Genomic DNA, 16,378 nt, shown 5'->3' on the forward strand with positions numbered 1-16,378 from the left:
CCAGTGACGTCTATCGATGGGAATGGACGATCACATCCCAGAGTTCCACAATATAGTTAGTACACGTTCCACAGTTACAACAGATGCACCCCACCTTCCCTAAAAAAAAATCATATTCTTTAAATGTGATCTATTTATATGTAATCCTTTCGACACCTTATCTTGTGCAAACTCCCAGCATCATTTTCCATTGGGTCATGCTAATAGTCAATAATTTTATCACTTCCCTCCATATTCTCCTTGAAACTGACTATTCAAATAATACATGGACTTTTATGGATGCTCATTTAACAAATGACTGTCCAAATGTCCTCACCCACGTTATTCCGTTGTTTGGTTTGGGATGGAGCAAAATTTGGGGGAGTGAAAAAATTGACAGCATTAACACTGAAGACACAGAACCTCCTCTGGTCAGACGTATCTCTTGATGTAATCTGATGTTCACCAAATGCCCTTCAGTGGTCTACCAGAAAATCCAATCCTGTTAGCCTTTGTCACCATCCCTATCTGAAAAGAAATAGTACCATTCTCTGATGCTGGGAGACCCAACCTTCTTAAAGCTAACTTCACCTCCTTTGGTTTCTGAAAACTGGACAAGGTCTTTCCTCTCATATGTACTAAAATAGCCCCAAAAACCCCCAAAACCTATAAGAATAATAATTCCAAACGCGAACCAGGCAGATGTTCCTAACGATAGACTCCCTTAAATACATAGCTATCTCTTTAGCACCTGGTCCGTCTTGGTCTTCCTAAGTCAAATTTATAATGCTGATGCCCCACCATGAACTTCCTCTATTTGTACCTCTAGTTCCTTTCCACACCCTAAAAGCTGTAATGTCCAAAATGGGACAAAAACATCCATACCATGTACAGCCTAAAAATCACTGACTCACCCATAGAAAAACATATTTCCCCCAATAAACCACCCGCCTTCTGAAAGATCACTACCGTCCCCCAACATCCCCACCTCATGTCCACCGCTGTCACTGCGGATGAGACATCTGCATTATTAGTCTGTACCCGGAATATGCCTCATCCTAAAATCATACTGTGCATCAAGTAGCCCAATACAAAAACTCTTAACGGCCTTAGTGCCCTCTCAATCTTTGCCATCTTTGCCATCACTAGCATCACCACAGTCTTATTTATCAATATTAAAAGGCACCTTGGTTTTAGCAAACTCATCACATCTTGACACAAAAGCCACCACTAGCAGGAAAAATTCCAAAAGGTTAATGTGTCTGCCCTCCTTTCTACACCGTGCCAGCCATTGCTCAGACACTACCTGTCCAACCAAAAATAAACCTACACCCCATTGCCACTTTGCCTAGCAATCTTGGTCACACCTAGTAGATTTTCGTTTGCACCTAGGCTGTACAGGTATACCAACTTATTATCTGGAGTAGATGAAACAGACAGGTGTCCAGTGAACCTCTCCCATAAACTTCATGGCTAAAGGATCCACTTCGGAAAAAGACACACATGGCAGAGATGAACAGGTTACATTTTTAGGATACTTATACTTTATGTTCTAAGGTAATACACACATAATATTTTTGTCCTTTTTTCCAGAATCAGGCCTAGCCTTTCCTATCAGCAGTTCAGTCTTCAGGGTCATAGGCAGAGCCAGTGGAATTATGCGATTGTGTGGCTACGGCCATTTCTGCATAATTATAGATTTGCCACATAATCCATCATCTGCAGCATAATCTACATATTTTAAAATAAAAAAATGTTTCTAGCTCAACAAGTTTCAAAGTTAATAAAAATCCAGCAACACATGTTGCCGCTCAGTGGAAGGCTCTTTGCAAGGCTGGTCTGGCCACCTTTCTGTTGCTTATTGCTATACCTGTGTGCTAAACTGGTACTAATGAGGTGCAGCCAATGCCCATACAGTGTTACCAAGTTTAAAAATAACAAAACTATGAAGTAACATTGTTACAAAATGTTCCACACTATGCAGCATAATTTACCTTTTCTGTCTGCATAATTTACTCAAACCTGCCACATGATTTGGCCCTCTCTTACCGCATAATTCCAATGGTCCTGGTCATAGGGCATCCAGATTTCACTGAGCTCATCTACATCTGAGGCTCCTGTCATGTTGGTTCATTGGGTGCCAGCTTTAGGTGATACAAATGTCTCATTTCTGTCACTCCCAGCATCAAACTCGAAGTAATTTGGTGTTTGAAATTTGAATCCTCTGCCAGGAGATTGATTCTGGCCTCTTCTTTCTGAGAGATCTTTCCAACAGTCAAAAACAAAATTTGGCTGTAATACAGGTAGCATCCCTGCACTTTGCTTAATTCTTGGATGGGGACACCATTCTAGTAAACATTGCCAATCTGGTAATAAAGAGCCCTGCTAACAGACAAAGGGGATGAAACTTGCTTATGACATCTGTTGTGGGGAGAATACACATTCTGAATAATTAAATGGATTTGTCATATTGTATCATGAGGGGCAGTGGTGGACCTTTTTGGTAAGCAAGGAAGAACCTGTGCTTCTGAAATTTTGTTCTGCTATTTGACGACTAGGAATGGAAGGTGTAGGTCTATTCCATGAATCAGTTGTCTACAATACTGCTTCCCTCTATTGCTCTTCCATTTAGGGTATTAGTAAAAACACAGGACAGTGTAGTGACAGTAATTTTGATTGTGTCATTGTGGCCATGGATCCAGCTTAGTCTTTCATCTTCACGTATTAGAGAATTCCCTGCTCAGTCTTTAGCCTGTGGTTTGGAATTTGAGCAGTCTTCAGAGAATTGGGTTGTTAGCAAGACCTTCCTTTGGGTATTCAAAACTGTAGATGTCGAGTGACATTAAAAGTCTATAACAAACAATTGGAGTTTGCTCTAAATAGTGCATATCACATGATGTATATGGTAGAACATTTCGGAGACATGGCTTTCTTTAGGGTTATCCTCCTCTTTAAGCGATCAGTTGATGGCTATCTGAGCCTTTAGTGGAGCTAAGGTTTCCCTGTCAGAAACATTAGCTGGACAACTTTTCAAACATTTTGAGACAGACCCCTTTCCTGCCATGTTTGCACTAACCTGGAAATCCAGATCCAACAGGAGCGATATTGGTGTCCATACTTTCCTGATCTCATTGAAGGCCAAGCAAGGGAAGTCTGTGTCAGTAGGCAGAGGATAGGGAGAAAGGGTAATGGGATAATAGACAAACAGAGACACCGAATATTTTCACCTCGTCTGTTCTTTCTGTTGGACTTAATCTGCATTGCAGAGATGTTGATATCTACAAAACTAAATAATTCTGTTAGCGTTTGGTCTGTAATACTACAGTTCACTGTTTCTACTATGAAATCTGACTTGTGGCAGTCTCTGTATATCTTTGTGCTTAGTTGTCTGCTCTCTGTGGCTGCTGGCAGCTCTAGACGTCTTAGAGCTGAAAGATATATATAAACTTTTTGAATAATGTATGGAATACCCTGAACTGTAATACACCTTCTTATATCTGTAACTTCCTTCAGAGAGTTAGAAATCAATTCTGTGATTTCAGTGATTCTCATTACACATTGTTTTTCAGCTGTAACACAATACATATTCATTAGTATTGTGCTTTCACTCCTGGCAATATATATTCACTTCCCTACCACTGGCACTACTTTAATACAAAGCGTAATTCAGTCTAAACAGTAAAGAGGATTCACTAGCTCCACCCATGAACAGCGGCAGTAGAGTTCTAAATTCTTGAAAAGATGGCTCTAATACAAAAGTGCAAATTAAAGTCTAAATCCTTGGTCTCTAATGTTTATCGAGACATCTGCCCTTACAAAAATATCCTTTTGAATAGCTGGAAATTACTGTATGTTTTTTTGTATTTTAGTAGATTCCCCAATTGGTTCTCAGAATTGCTCTGTTATCAGCAGTGTCACATTAACTCACAGAGTGACTGAATTACAGACATCACTCAATTAAATAGTTTGTTTTCACTGTTTTCTTTCCAAACACAAAAACTTCAGCAAAGGTAGTTATCCATACCTTCAAGGTACATAAGGTTTCTTCAATTAATTTGGTGTCAGGTGTCAGATCTCTCTTTCATTTCTTTTGGCTCCACTGCTAAATGTAAGACTCCCATTTGGCTGTTTTAAATAGTTGATAGTAGGCAGTCATGGTTGAATATTACTCAAGCATTTAAATTACATTTCCTGCAGTGATTCACAGTAGTAGTGGAATGGCAGTTTAATGGGTGGGAGCCTGAGGTATTTCATTAGATGATGGATGTGTAGCTGCTACATAGTTTAGACTTTATACCTTAGTTAGCATTATCATTTACAAGTGGAAGTCATTCTTCCACGGTCTTTGACAAAAGTATTTTTTCTTCAGCTCGTTTAGGATCTGTTTCCTTTTCTAATAACTCCGGCTCAGTATTATGAACTTCTTGGGTTATATATATTCGATCAATGTTATGTATTCCTGGTACATCCTCAAATGGTAAGGTAGACAAGGGGCTAATAGTTTGATTGTTTCCCAGTAATGTTCATTACTCTGAGCCCTAACCTTCCTTGTCATAGTCCTTCATTAACCTCACACCACCCCTTCTTATGATGTCATTGATGATTAATGATAAAAGAAATGGGTGGGGGTGAGGAGGCTCTTGTTATGTTTTACAGGAAGAGGTGGAGTTTTGAAAATGTACTGATAAAGAATTCCAAACTGTGTGTATTTAAGAAAAGGGGGCAATCATCGATCCCTCCCATGAGGAGGCGTACTCTCAAATGGTAAAAAGTGTGATGAAGAAGGATAATACTTGGAGTAATGAAGATTACCGCTAAGCAATCCAAATGTTCTTGTCACAAGCTCTTGACTATTGCTTTGATCTTTTAGAGGCATCCATAAATGAGGTCTTAATATTCTGGTCACATTTTGCAGACACAAGAACCCTTTGACAAGAGGTATCAAGAGTCCATGGTTCTCCAATGCATACTTTGTTTGAGTCTGTGGCATCTTGTGACATTAATCTACTGAGAGATGAAGTTGCTTTCTTAGTCACTATTACTTCAACAGGCTGGATTAGTGATCAGGATGGTCTTTCCTCAAAGGACCCACATATTTATTCATAGTGATAAAGTGATTCTCTTTTATCCTAGGAGTTTGATGGGACTCCATCTTAACCAGGACATAATCTGGTTTTCAAGCTAGACCCCATTTTTCATGCCGAAGGAAAGTCTACAACCCCAAAGTTTGGAAAGAAGGATTACCTTTCAGAAGTTAGATCACTCCTTCATCAATAATGGTGGTTGCAACCCACACAACAAGTTGGTAAAAGCTATTATTGCTGGTTGAAAAGTCTTGTGCACCTACCACAACTACGGAACAAGAAAAGCTTGGCCTCTTCAGTGGGCTCATGCTCATTCTGCCAGAGCTAAGATAGCCTCAGTAGAATTACAGAGTATTTACCCCACAGAGTAATTTGTTGAACGGCTGTGTGGTCTCACCTCATGCCGCTTGAATTGTTATCTGTTGGATGAATGTGAATTTGCAAATGGCGTTTCTCACCGTCAGCAGTTTGGGAATGTTGCAACAAAGTGCTCATAAGTTGGCAATGTTGGGGATCCAAGAAAGTCAAAGTGAGGAAAAATACCTTTGTGGTGGTTCCAGGATTGTTAGTTCTTGTTCTCAATTCTTCACATTACTACCTCAACTATCTTCTTCGTAAGCATATGCAGTGCTCAAACCACACCTGATGGTAAAATGTGGGGACTGAGATGGGATGGTAGGTGAGACTTGTGTAAGTAGCAGGGAGTGTATAGAAAGCAGAGGCTTGTGCTGTCCCTCCAGCCCCATAGATTCCTTTTTTATTTAAAAAATATATATAATTATATTCTGAGTAAAGAAATCTCAAAATTGCATTATATCAACATTGTGATATGCTGCCTTTACATAGCCGATTATAATAAGAAAGATACTTTAACCACTGTAACATATTAATTCTGGAAATCTGTGCTGAAAGGATACAATTAAGAGAAAGGAAGTAAACTGTTTAACAGTCCTGTTACCCATGTTCCAAGCATACAGTACTATATATACTGCACTTATTAATGCTAAATGGATACATAATACTTTACATACAGAATACAATAGCCAGTTCACAAACCTCCTATAGACTGGCAGACTCGGGCAGACCACATTGTAAGTCTACCAGCGTCATCAAGGAAGAGGCAAGTAATGCAAGGCTGCAGTGCTTATTTTTTTGAGCCGGTTTACATTTTATTAAACATCCTTCCCAAACAGACTTTTAAAATGAATGCTTACTAAAAGCAATACAAGCTTACTTTGTTGTATCATCTAAAAAAAAAAATTTTTCAATTTGCTCACGTTGTAAGTGATAGTGACACTGGATACAGATAAGGCCTTTGACACGATCTTATGGATTTTTCTGCATTCTGTGTTGCACATGTTGCTTTGGGCAGTTCTTTTAGTTGGATGTCTTTAATATATATGTTTGTCCCTTGGCTAGGATTAGGGATAATGGGACCTTATCAAACTGCTTGCAGTTAGGTCAAAGAAAACAACAGGGACTAGGCCCTCATTCCGCTCTGCTGTTTCTGCTCTAGGACAAGGAACACAGCCAGGATGCGAACGTTCCTACTAATTTTTTTTTTTTCTTGGGTATTGAGCTTTGCTCATTGAACCAGGGAAAACCTCATATCATCGGTGTTGTATCCATATTAAGCTCCTACAAGACTGTTGCCTCTGCAGTTGATGCTCTGGTCTTCATCTCTGACTTGGTGCTGAGTTACTATATATTCCCTCAGCAAACATGTTGTGGCACCAGGTTATAATTTAAATGAGGAGACAACAGAAGTGATGCAGTGGAATCAACTATGTAATTCAAATTCAATCAATAAAACTGGAATTATTTAAAATGCCTATTCATTTCGATTTGTGACTAACTTCTGCATTTGGCCATATACAACAAAAAGTTGCTATCTCAAAAATTAAGTCATTCTTTAAATCTTGTTCCTAGAAGTTTGTCTCATGGAGGGGAAGAAGTGGGCACTGGAAATGATAACTACGATTGTAAATGTTTTTTTTAAGTATGCTTCCCGTCATATGCTACTGGGAATTGTTCTATATTATAGCACCCTTTTTGTTATGGTTAGGTTACAGGTTCCATTGAAAAGGTAATTGTTTTCTAGATAACTTTAGAGGAGCTGCTCAATGTGTCTACACAAACATTTCCAAAAGAAAATTCATCCCAGTTTATATTCAGCATGGAATGTTTTGTGCAGATCCATCAAGGGTCGGAGGTGGGGCAAAAAAGTGGAATGCCAAAAAAGTGACATTTGTCAACCTAATCGCCACCGGGATCCTTCCTCGTTAATGCAGAAAAAAGCTGAATGGAGTTACACAAAACTCCACACAAAACTATAATTTTACTCAAAGAAGTTCCTTTGCTTGTGTTGTTTTTTTTCTAGAAAAATTTATTTGATTAGGCTGAAAGGGGTTAAGAGTTAGAGATATCTGGACCATTACTCCACGGATGACCATCTATCTGAGTTAGTGGACCTTCCACAGACCCAAATATATAAAAACAAATCTGTTCAGGCCTGGGAGCCAGAGGTGTAACGGATGTCCCACAGCTCCTGCTGAACAGTAGGTCCTCATTTCAGCTGAAGACCTATGAACATCTGTGAGATATGGGTGTTTCAAAAGACCTTCACCACAGTCTTTAGGGGGGGCATCATTTATTTTTCTCCCATTAACTTTTTCAGGTCTATGGACCCAAAGTCAGATCTGCAGACCCGAAGCCCTCTGCTTGGCTGACCGCAACTTTGAGAAAAATATTGTGGCCACCGCTGAAGGACCGGGGACTTAGTCTTTGATCCTGAAAAATAAAAATGAACGACATGATTAGCTACCATCTAAATTTCTACTGTTGTATCCTAAACTTACTAACTTCCTAGAATCTTCTCTAGCCATTTTCCTTGTTCTGATTGTTTTCCTAACAGGTGGTACTTGCACTTCCTTATTAAAGTAAATTGTCCTTTACTTAGGGGTTTCTTAGTGGCCTGAAAACCTATGTAGAGAGGTGGATCCACTGGCCACCAGCTAACGAGGGTGTGCCATCAGCACTCCCTAGAGGTGTCAAACTCCAAAAGCCACTGTTTTCAGTGTCTCACGTTAGTGTTTCTTCATTACATCCCTATATATTCATTTTCCTCTTTGACTCACAATGCTATCAGCCCTAGTCTCATATCTCTTAATTTCTCAGATTTGCCCTAGGAACTAAATACCAATGTTGCTCTATTATTTATAACTTACAAGTCACAAAACATGATTTCCAGTATAGCTGGCCAGGGCTGGAGCAACATTGCCAAGTATGACTGTAATTATATATTTAAAAATATGTTCGAAAATAAACAAAACACCCATATCCATGAATCAATGCTCTCAATCTTGCTGACACCATTTTGTGAGCTACATACCCTATTCCTCCATACAAATGTTGATTGGCTTTCACAACATCAATTTCTCTGAACAATAACGTCGAAGTTATCAGGACCATTAACAAGGCACCCAGTGGTATCTTGATACATTGTTAATTGGGTGGAGGTGGGATGTTGCTGCCAAGCAATTGACTCCCAAAAAGGAGACCTGGGTTCTAATGCTGGTGTCCTCGCTTCTTTTGTATAGACCACTCTACTGTCACGTACCGCTAAAACTGTAATAATTGGCATCTGCCTGATAAAGAAGTGCGTGTATTCTGTAAAAGTGAGTGGGATGATTAGGATGAAGAAATGCTATTTTCCCTGATGTAATTGCACAGTCACTTTGTTTTATGCTCACAATGATGTTATTAATTAACTTGATGTCTTCCTTTTGTTCTTTGCATAGCACTTTTGTATCCTGGAGACAAACTTTTAATTGATTCTAAGCAACTCCTGAGGCTCAAACAACCAGGGACATCTCTGTTATCTTCTTCTAATGTGAGACCTCATTTATATCCTGGTGCTCGGACATCTCATTTGCCACCAGGAACACAAATATCTCCCTTACATCCTGGAACAAGGACAGCTCCTAAAACTCATGGCAGATCTCGATTATCAGCCTTGCCTTCAGGGGACGAGACGTCTCTCTCCTCCTCTGATCCTTTCAAGAAACAGCCCTTGGATGGAATCAGTGGAGGCAAGTCCAGGCTGCATACGAGTCAAAAACCAGACCACAAGGACCCAGAATTCAGGTATGTTTAACCTCCTTTGACTTTCGTTTTCCTGATAACATGATAACGTATTAATTGCAGACAGTGAGTGCTAGGTATGCTTAGCGCTTGATTTGGAGTTTGGTAGTATCATAAAATCTTTCAACTTCTGGAACAAAATTCGAAATCTTGGAAAGGCTTGAGTGGTGCAATTGTATTCACAATAAGGACAAAAAGATAGAGGAAATTCAGCAAGTTTCTTCTCCAGGTTTAGCATTTTCCTCTAAAGATTTCAAAATGTATCATTACTGTCAAGTTCTCAGTCAGTCCATTAGTGTTCTGGTTGGCCTTCCCACTACAGCAGTGTCACCTATCTTTTTAACAAACAGCTCCTTAAAAAACTTTCAGAAGGCCAGGTGAAGGCCTTTAGGAAACCATCACATAGCTGTCTAGAGATCCTCAATACCTCTGACCCCTGGAGAAGACCACGTGAATCTTGATTCCCTGACCACACATTGCAGTGCCTACAGTAGCATAAGAAAACTAGTGTGCTATTGCCCTAATGCACCCTCATTGTTAAAACTGACTGCCAGAATTTGCAATTGTCTCTTGGTGGCAATACCATATGGAGATTGGTAAAATCTGACCCTATCTGAATATGTGAAAAATAGTAATATCTTATTTTTGGACCTGAAAAACTCCAAATATCTGTTTTAGATAATATGCAAATTGGTGATATGTTTTATTGGGGTACATGGAAACACGCAATAACTGTTCATTCAGTAGCTGGTAGTATAGGTTACTTTTTGCATGCACAAACAGGTCACCTCTACGGTGTGGGAACCATTAACTTCACACTGGTACTGTGGAAACCAGCAATTATTATTGGTAATGGTACTGGTTCTCTCCTATTTCCAACCTTTTTCAATATCAGCTCTGGCTGCACTGGGTAAAACCATTAAACCAGACTCCCCTTTGGATCCAGCTCAGCCAAAGTTCCATCATTTACTCTATATTGATGTTGTTGAACCTTTCCATCTCCTCTACTAACGTGCCTCCAGCACGGAAGCATGGAGTGATAGTACCGCTGCTCACCAAATCTTCTTTGGATGTTACCAAGCCAGAAATCCACTGTCCCAACCTCTTTGTTGTCTTTCATCTCTAAACTGCTCAAAAACATATCAATCACCGGCTGTCATGTTTTATTGAGGCCCATAATATTCTTCATTCCTCCCAGTTCAGCTTTCGATCTCAATATAGCACGTTATCTGTACCGCTGGCAAAAACAGAGGAATTCAGATGGACGCTGAACATTTTGCAGAATCTGCTACAAGACTAGGGTATTAGAATGAAGGTTCTGACTTGGTTCACCTCCTTCTTTAAAGGCTGGAGCTTTCAGGTCCTAGACAAACCCTATTTTTCTGAGACATGTACAGTTAAGTGTGGAGTCCCATAGAGCTCGTCCCATAGCAGAACTCTTTTTAATATCTACATCGATCTTTTGGCAGACCTGGTAAGTCTTTCGGCTTCACTTTATTCTTGTATGCTGATGACACCCAATTTTCTCTTTCCCTAGAATTTTGATGTACTGCAGAATGCTTTAGGTGTTGCCTCCTAGTGATCTCCAACTGGATGGAGATGAATTGTTTGCTGCTTAATGGAGGACAAACTGAGGTGCTGGTTGTGGAATTCAGCCGACACTCTGGTCTCTGGCATGGTGGCCAAAAAAGGTTTGGCACTCTTCCCTCGCCAAAGCATGCAGTAAAAGGGCTTAGGATATGGCTTGATAATGAGCTAAGGATGGACCGCCAGATCAAAAACCTGGCTGGGTAATGTTTAAAGAAAGTCCGTAGTCTGAAAAAGACACTGTGGGCTGTACTCGACCTTACGCAAAAGACCATAAGTCCAGTTAATTATGATCATGGACTATCCAGCATATATTCTATTTGGTGGCTGGCAGACCTCAAACCACTGCTGATAATACAAAATGCCACAGTACGGCTGCTACTCCACATGCTCAATATCATTCAGGGGGTTATTACAACTTTGGAGGAGGTGTTAATCCGTCCCAAAAGTGACGGTAAAGTGACGGATATACCACCAGCCGTATTACGAGTCCATTATATCCTATGGAACTCGTAATACAGCTGGTGGTATATCCGTCACTTTACCGTCACTTTTGGGACGGATTAACACCTCCTCCAAAGTTGTAATAACCCCCTCAGTGTTTGCTCACTTGCCCTTGTTCCGCTGGCTGCTTCTGGAAAAAAGGATTACGTTCAAGGCATTATCCATTGCCTACAGACCCTCTTAGGCTCTGGACTTAGGTATATCAGAGGGCTGATTATGCCATAGGAGCACTGTGGTCAGCAAGGTTCAATTTAGCAATACAACCCAGGTTTAGAAGCCAGAGATATGGGATGCTTGTTTAGTAATTTGGCCTCCAAACTTTGGAGCTCTCTTCCTCTTCAGCTCCCAGATTAGTCCCAGTGAAGCATTTTCAAAGGAAAAATCTCAAAACATGACATTTTTTTAAATCTACATCGCAATATTAATTTGTACTGTACGAGCCCAGGGACGTCCTGGTTGGGTAGCTACACGCTTTACAAAAACTACATATAAACATGATGGGGAAGTTGGCAACATCTAGGCATGCGTAACCTTCCAGTACTAGCTACTGCCCATGCAGAACAACATCACACAATTATCACACACAAAACTATTGCACTGCCTATGGGAAACTAGCATTGGCAAAACCAATAGGTCTCGCTTATGCAGGAGCTATTGGCTTTGCCAATATGTTTAGGCCATGTTGTTCACCAAAGTGGCTGTTGTTCATCATGGCTAAAATTTAGTGGCATAGAGGACAGTGGTGTGGCGGCCCATAGAGTGGAATGGTGAATAGTTCAGTAGAGTGCTGTAGAGTGAAGTGGCAGAGAGTGTCGTGTATGAGAGTGGCATAGTGTGGAGTTGCATAGAGTGGCATACGCTGCAGTAGCATAGAATAGAGTAGACTGGTGTAAAGTGCATTGGTGTAGACTCCATAGAGTGTTGCAGAGTATAGTGCGTGGAGTGCAGTGGCATTGAATTCAGCGGCATACAATGCAGCATTGTAGAATGCAGTGGCATAGATTAGAGTGGTGCATAGTGGTGTGGTGTGGCGCAGAGTGGAGTGGCACAGAGTATAGTTGCACATAGTAGAGTGGCGCAAAGTAGAGTGCAGTGTTATACAGTAGAGTAATGTAGAGTGGTGCGGAGTGGAGTGGCGCAGAGTTGAGTGATGCAGAGGGCAATGGTGCAGAATAGAGTAGAGTGGCATAAAGTGCAGTGGCATAGAGTGCAGAGTTGAGTCGAGTGGCATAGAGTGCAGTGGCGTAGGGTGGTGTAGAGTAGCATAGAATGGTGCAGAGTAGAGTATAGTGCCATAAAGTGCAGTGGCATAGAGTGGAGTAGTGCAGAGTAGAGTGGCATAGAGTTCAGTGGCAGAGAGTGCAGTGTTGCAGAGTAGTGTCAGAGTGTAGTGGTGTAGAGAGGAGTAGAGTAGCGTAGAGAGCAGTGACATAGAGTACAGTGATACAAAGTATAGTGCACTAGCATATAGTGCAGTGACATAGAGTGCAGTTGTGTAGAGTGCATCTGCATAGCATGCAGTGGTTAAGCATAGAGTGCAGTGGCATAGAGTGCAGTAGAGTGGCAAAGAGTGCAGTGGCACAGAGTAGATTTTTTCAGAGTAGAGTGTAGTAGTGTCGAGTGGTGGGTTGCACGGTAGAGTACAGTTGCGTAGAGTGGCATAGAGAATAATGGTGTAGACTAAAGTGGCGCAGAGTGCAGTGGCATTGAGTGCAGTGATGCAAAGTAGTTAAGAGTGGTATACAGACGACTGGCATAGAGTGCAGGGGAATAGAGTTGAGTGCTACAGAGTAAAGTGCATTGATGTAGAGTGTATTGCCATAGAGTGCAGTGTTGTAGAGTGCAGTGGTGCAGAGTGGCGTAGAGTACAGTGGCATAAAGTGGAGTTGTGCAACGTAGATTGATGTGGCCTAGGCTGGAGTGGTGTAGAGTGCAGCGTCGAAGAGTGCAGTGGTGTAGAGTAGAGTGGTGAAGAGTGCATTGCATTATCATAGTGTAGTGTGGTACAGGGTCGAGTAGAGAGGCAAGGTGTGAAGTGGCGTAGAATGCAGTGGCATAGAGTGGAGTGGTGCAGACTGCAGCGGTGTGAAGTGATGTAAAGTGGAGTGGCAAAGAGAAGAGTGCAGTGATGTGGAGTGGTGTAGAGTGGAGTGGCATACAGTGGAGTATTCATGGTGTGGTAGCACACTGCCATTACAGACAACACTCTTTCAATTGAAATGACCATTACATTTGTACAGACATACAGTTTTACTAACAAAACAATACAGTGCATATACAAAAATGTGTGGAAATTACATCACCTACTTTAATGATTTGTTTTGATCATATTAAAGTGTTTGTTTCCAACACAATTCGGAAATAACAAAAAATGTGCGTCATTTGTACGTTCACAATTCTGATATGATCTGAAATACCTACACAGTTCATTTAAACGCTGTTGTGTGCTAGAAAGGACCTCTTTCCTACCCATAGTATCCAGCAAGATTGTCACATAAATCCTCTCACTTTGCAGTCAGATAAAGAAAAGTAAACAATCACCCTTGAAATGATAAGATCAAAATTTAAAGGCATGTTAACAGAAGGCAAGTTCGTGGAAGGATACAGGAAACACGGTTTAGGCACTGTGTGGGACAAACTGAACTGAGAGATCCTAAGGCAAATAAAGCCAGCAAATGAAAAGCCAGAAAGTGTGAGTTACAAACCAATAGCCAATGGAACTCAACAGGCAGAATGCATTCCTAGGTCAACTTTCTGAAAGTCCCCAAGATGTCTTTAGCAAACCAGACAGCTGTGCTGTCTGGTAGGTTGCGACCTAAAAATAGCTTTCTCTGATTCCATTTGTCTTAGATCTGACTCTTCCTCTATCACAATTGTTGAGGAATACCTTCACAGCAGACATGACCAAAAAAGGCTTCTCAAAGGAATGCAGCCACTTGTCAACAGGTTCAGAGAGCGCACCCCCTCTCTATCTCACACACCAGCTCTCCCTCTAGTCATGCACCTCCAATTCATTTCCCGTTTACTTTTTCCTGCCATGTGAGGTTGTGCCATATGCATATTGAAGCGTCTCCTGGGTGGGTGTTCAATGATGTAGGTGTCTTGTAAAGCTTCGTAATCGTGTAGTAACTGCAGGAAGCTGAAATATGCAGAAAGGGAAAGAGTGATGTTAATAGAGAATGCAACAGACCATAAAAGGCTAGACAATTTGATGGGAACCACCATTTGACATTTTTAAATTGCATGCACTAATGGGAGGTTTTTAGACAAATATTTCTTCATCATTTCGGTTTTGAGATGCTTCCTGAAGTGGAGGCATTTCTGCTTTCTTCTGAGTCAGGGCACCAAGGAGTAACCCCAGTGACCGTCTGCAATGTTTGTGTCGATTATATAGGCATTTGTCGATTGTATAGCCTTTATGGGATCAGAAATAAAGAAGCTATTGGGACCAGAATGTCCCCTGCATGATGTACAGTCATGTCCACTGCCCTGCATGCCCAAACTGCATAACTGTAATGCTGATTTTTAGATTTCTGGTCATGTCACACACTATTCCTGCATTTGTGCATTGGTCAAGGCCCAATCTTTTGACAATGGTAGGTTCTGGACCTAGTTCTCAACCGAGAGGAGTGTCCCAAGTGTATTCTCCTAGTGACAGTGAACAACTGTCCCTGTAATGGGTTTCATGCTTGTGGACGATGGTGCAGCATAACTTATCAGTGAATTCTAGTGACAGTCTTTTTATCTGTGAGATACAAATGCATGCTTACAGGCGCATTCATTTATAGTTCGGTTGCTCACACTGAACCGTGAATCCTGAACGCAACATCCCATGCAATGTACATGTGCGAGTGCTAGATGTAATAGTGTACTCTGTACGAGTGATACATGTCTACGTTTTCCAGTTTGGAAGCCGGCAGCCTGGACCAGAATATAAGATGGAGGAGTGGTTGCTTTCTTCAGATATCATATGTGTATTGCTGGCATCTCCTAGATGGGAGGAAGAGAACCAGATGCTATGGTGAAGAAAGAGGAGACAGGCTTTCTTTAGAAGTATCAGGGCCCGCCCTCATACCCTGGGCTATAAATGACTCTGACTGCAGATGCTATTAGGTAAATAGTAGGTGAGTGCAGGGGGAGGCTTGCAGTATCTAGTGTTAGGGAAGGGAGTCTTTTGAAGTGGTACAGATTTTTGTCTTTTTCTGCCTCTGTGAGAAGGAGCCATAAATAACTGGGTGCAGCCAGCTCTCACCTCTTTGTACTTCTGAAGTGAGCAAAGCATCTTTGCGCACGAGGACGGGCCTGGAAGGTGGCCTGGCCAGGACACATAAAAGGGGAACCAACCCAAACTGGTTCCAAGGACGCAGACCTCCAGTATACATCCTCTATGTGCAAAATTAGTATAAACATGGGGGCTCAGGCCCATCATTGTTGTGGTCTCTTCTACTGAGGAAAGGGTAGTCTGCACAGTACTAATGGACTACATGCACAGAAGGGCTGGTATCACAGTGATAGCTAGCTCCCCAGAAGCAAGGGAATATTGCCTGGAGTCCAGTCTATAGGAGGAATTACTGGACTGTCCTGGGTGACGTGCTATCCTGACTGTGAATAAAAGAAGGAAGCACCAACCCTGCACGAGGAGCAGATCATGGAAGGGACTGTTGTAATTGACCCTGCTGTAGGGTCCATGTGACAGAGACTCACTAATCAAGTGCACTTATGGACTTGCATGTACTGCTGGATTGTGCAGTATGACCATTGCCATATATCCCCGTCAGCCACCTGGAGCAGTGTACCCGTGTGGCAGGCCCGATTGAAGCTGGAATAAGCTCCTGCTGGAAGCCCTTGTGCCCCATAAGTGGACTGTGTGACCACAACACCACCATGTGTGTCATTGGGTCAGAGCCAGCCCTGAAGATTAAGTGACCTGAGAGGTGTTGTGTTTTTTTGAGTGTGTTCTGGAATTCTATGTTTTCTGTGTAGTTAATTAAAGTAGTGTTATTGATTTCTGAGCCTAAGTAACCCCACACTAACCTCCCTGAAAAGCATGTGGCTTCTCGCCTTGCTACACCTGAGAGAGG

General features: G+C 41.5%; 1 protein-coding gene across 1 annotated transcript in view; it reads left to right on the forward strand.

Annotated features, from left to right (window-relative positions):
* Positions 1 to 16,378, forward strand: part of EFCAB12 (EF-hand calcium binding domain 12) — a 123,778-nt gene that overhangs the window by 88,841 nt on the left and 18,559 nt on the right. Inside the window, exon 7 of the mRNA XM_069206319.1 lies at positions 8,864 to 9,209. Coding sequence (XP_069062420.1) covers positions 8,864 to 9,209 — 346 coding nt within the window. The remainder of the gene's footprint in view (positions 1 to 8,863; positions 9,210 to 16,378) is intronic.

This window comes from Pleurodeles waltl, chromosome 9 (assembly GCF_031143425.1).
Source record: "Pleurodeles waltl isolate 20211129_DDA chromosome 9, aPleWal1.hap1.20221129, whole genome shotgun sequence".
NCBI lineage: Eukaryota > Metazoa > Chordata > Amphibia > Caudata > Salamandridae > Pleurodeles > Pleurodeles waltl.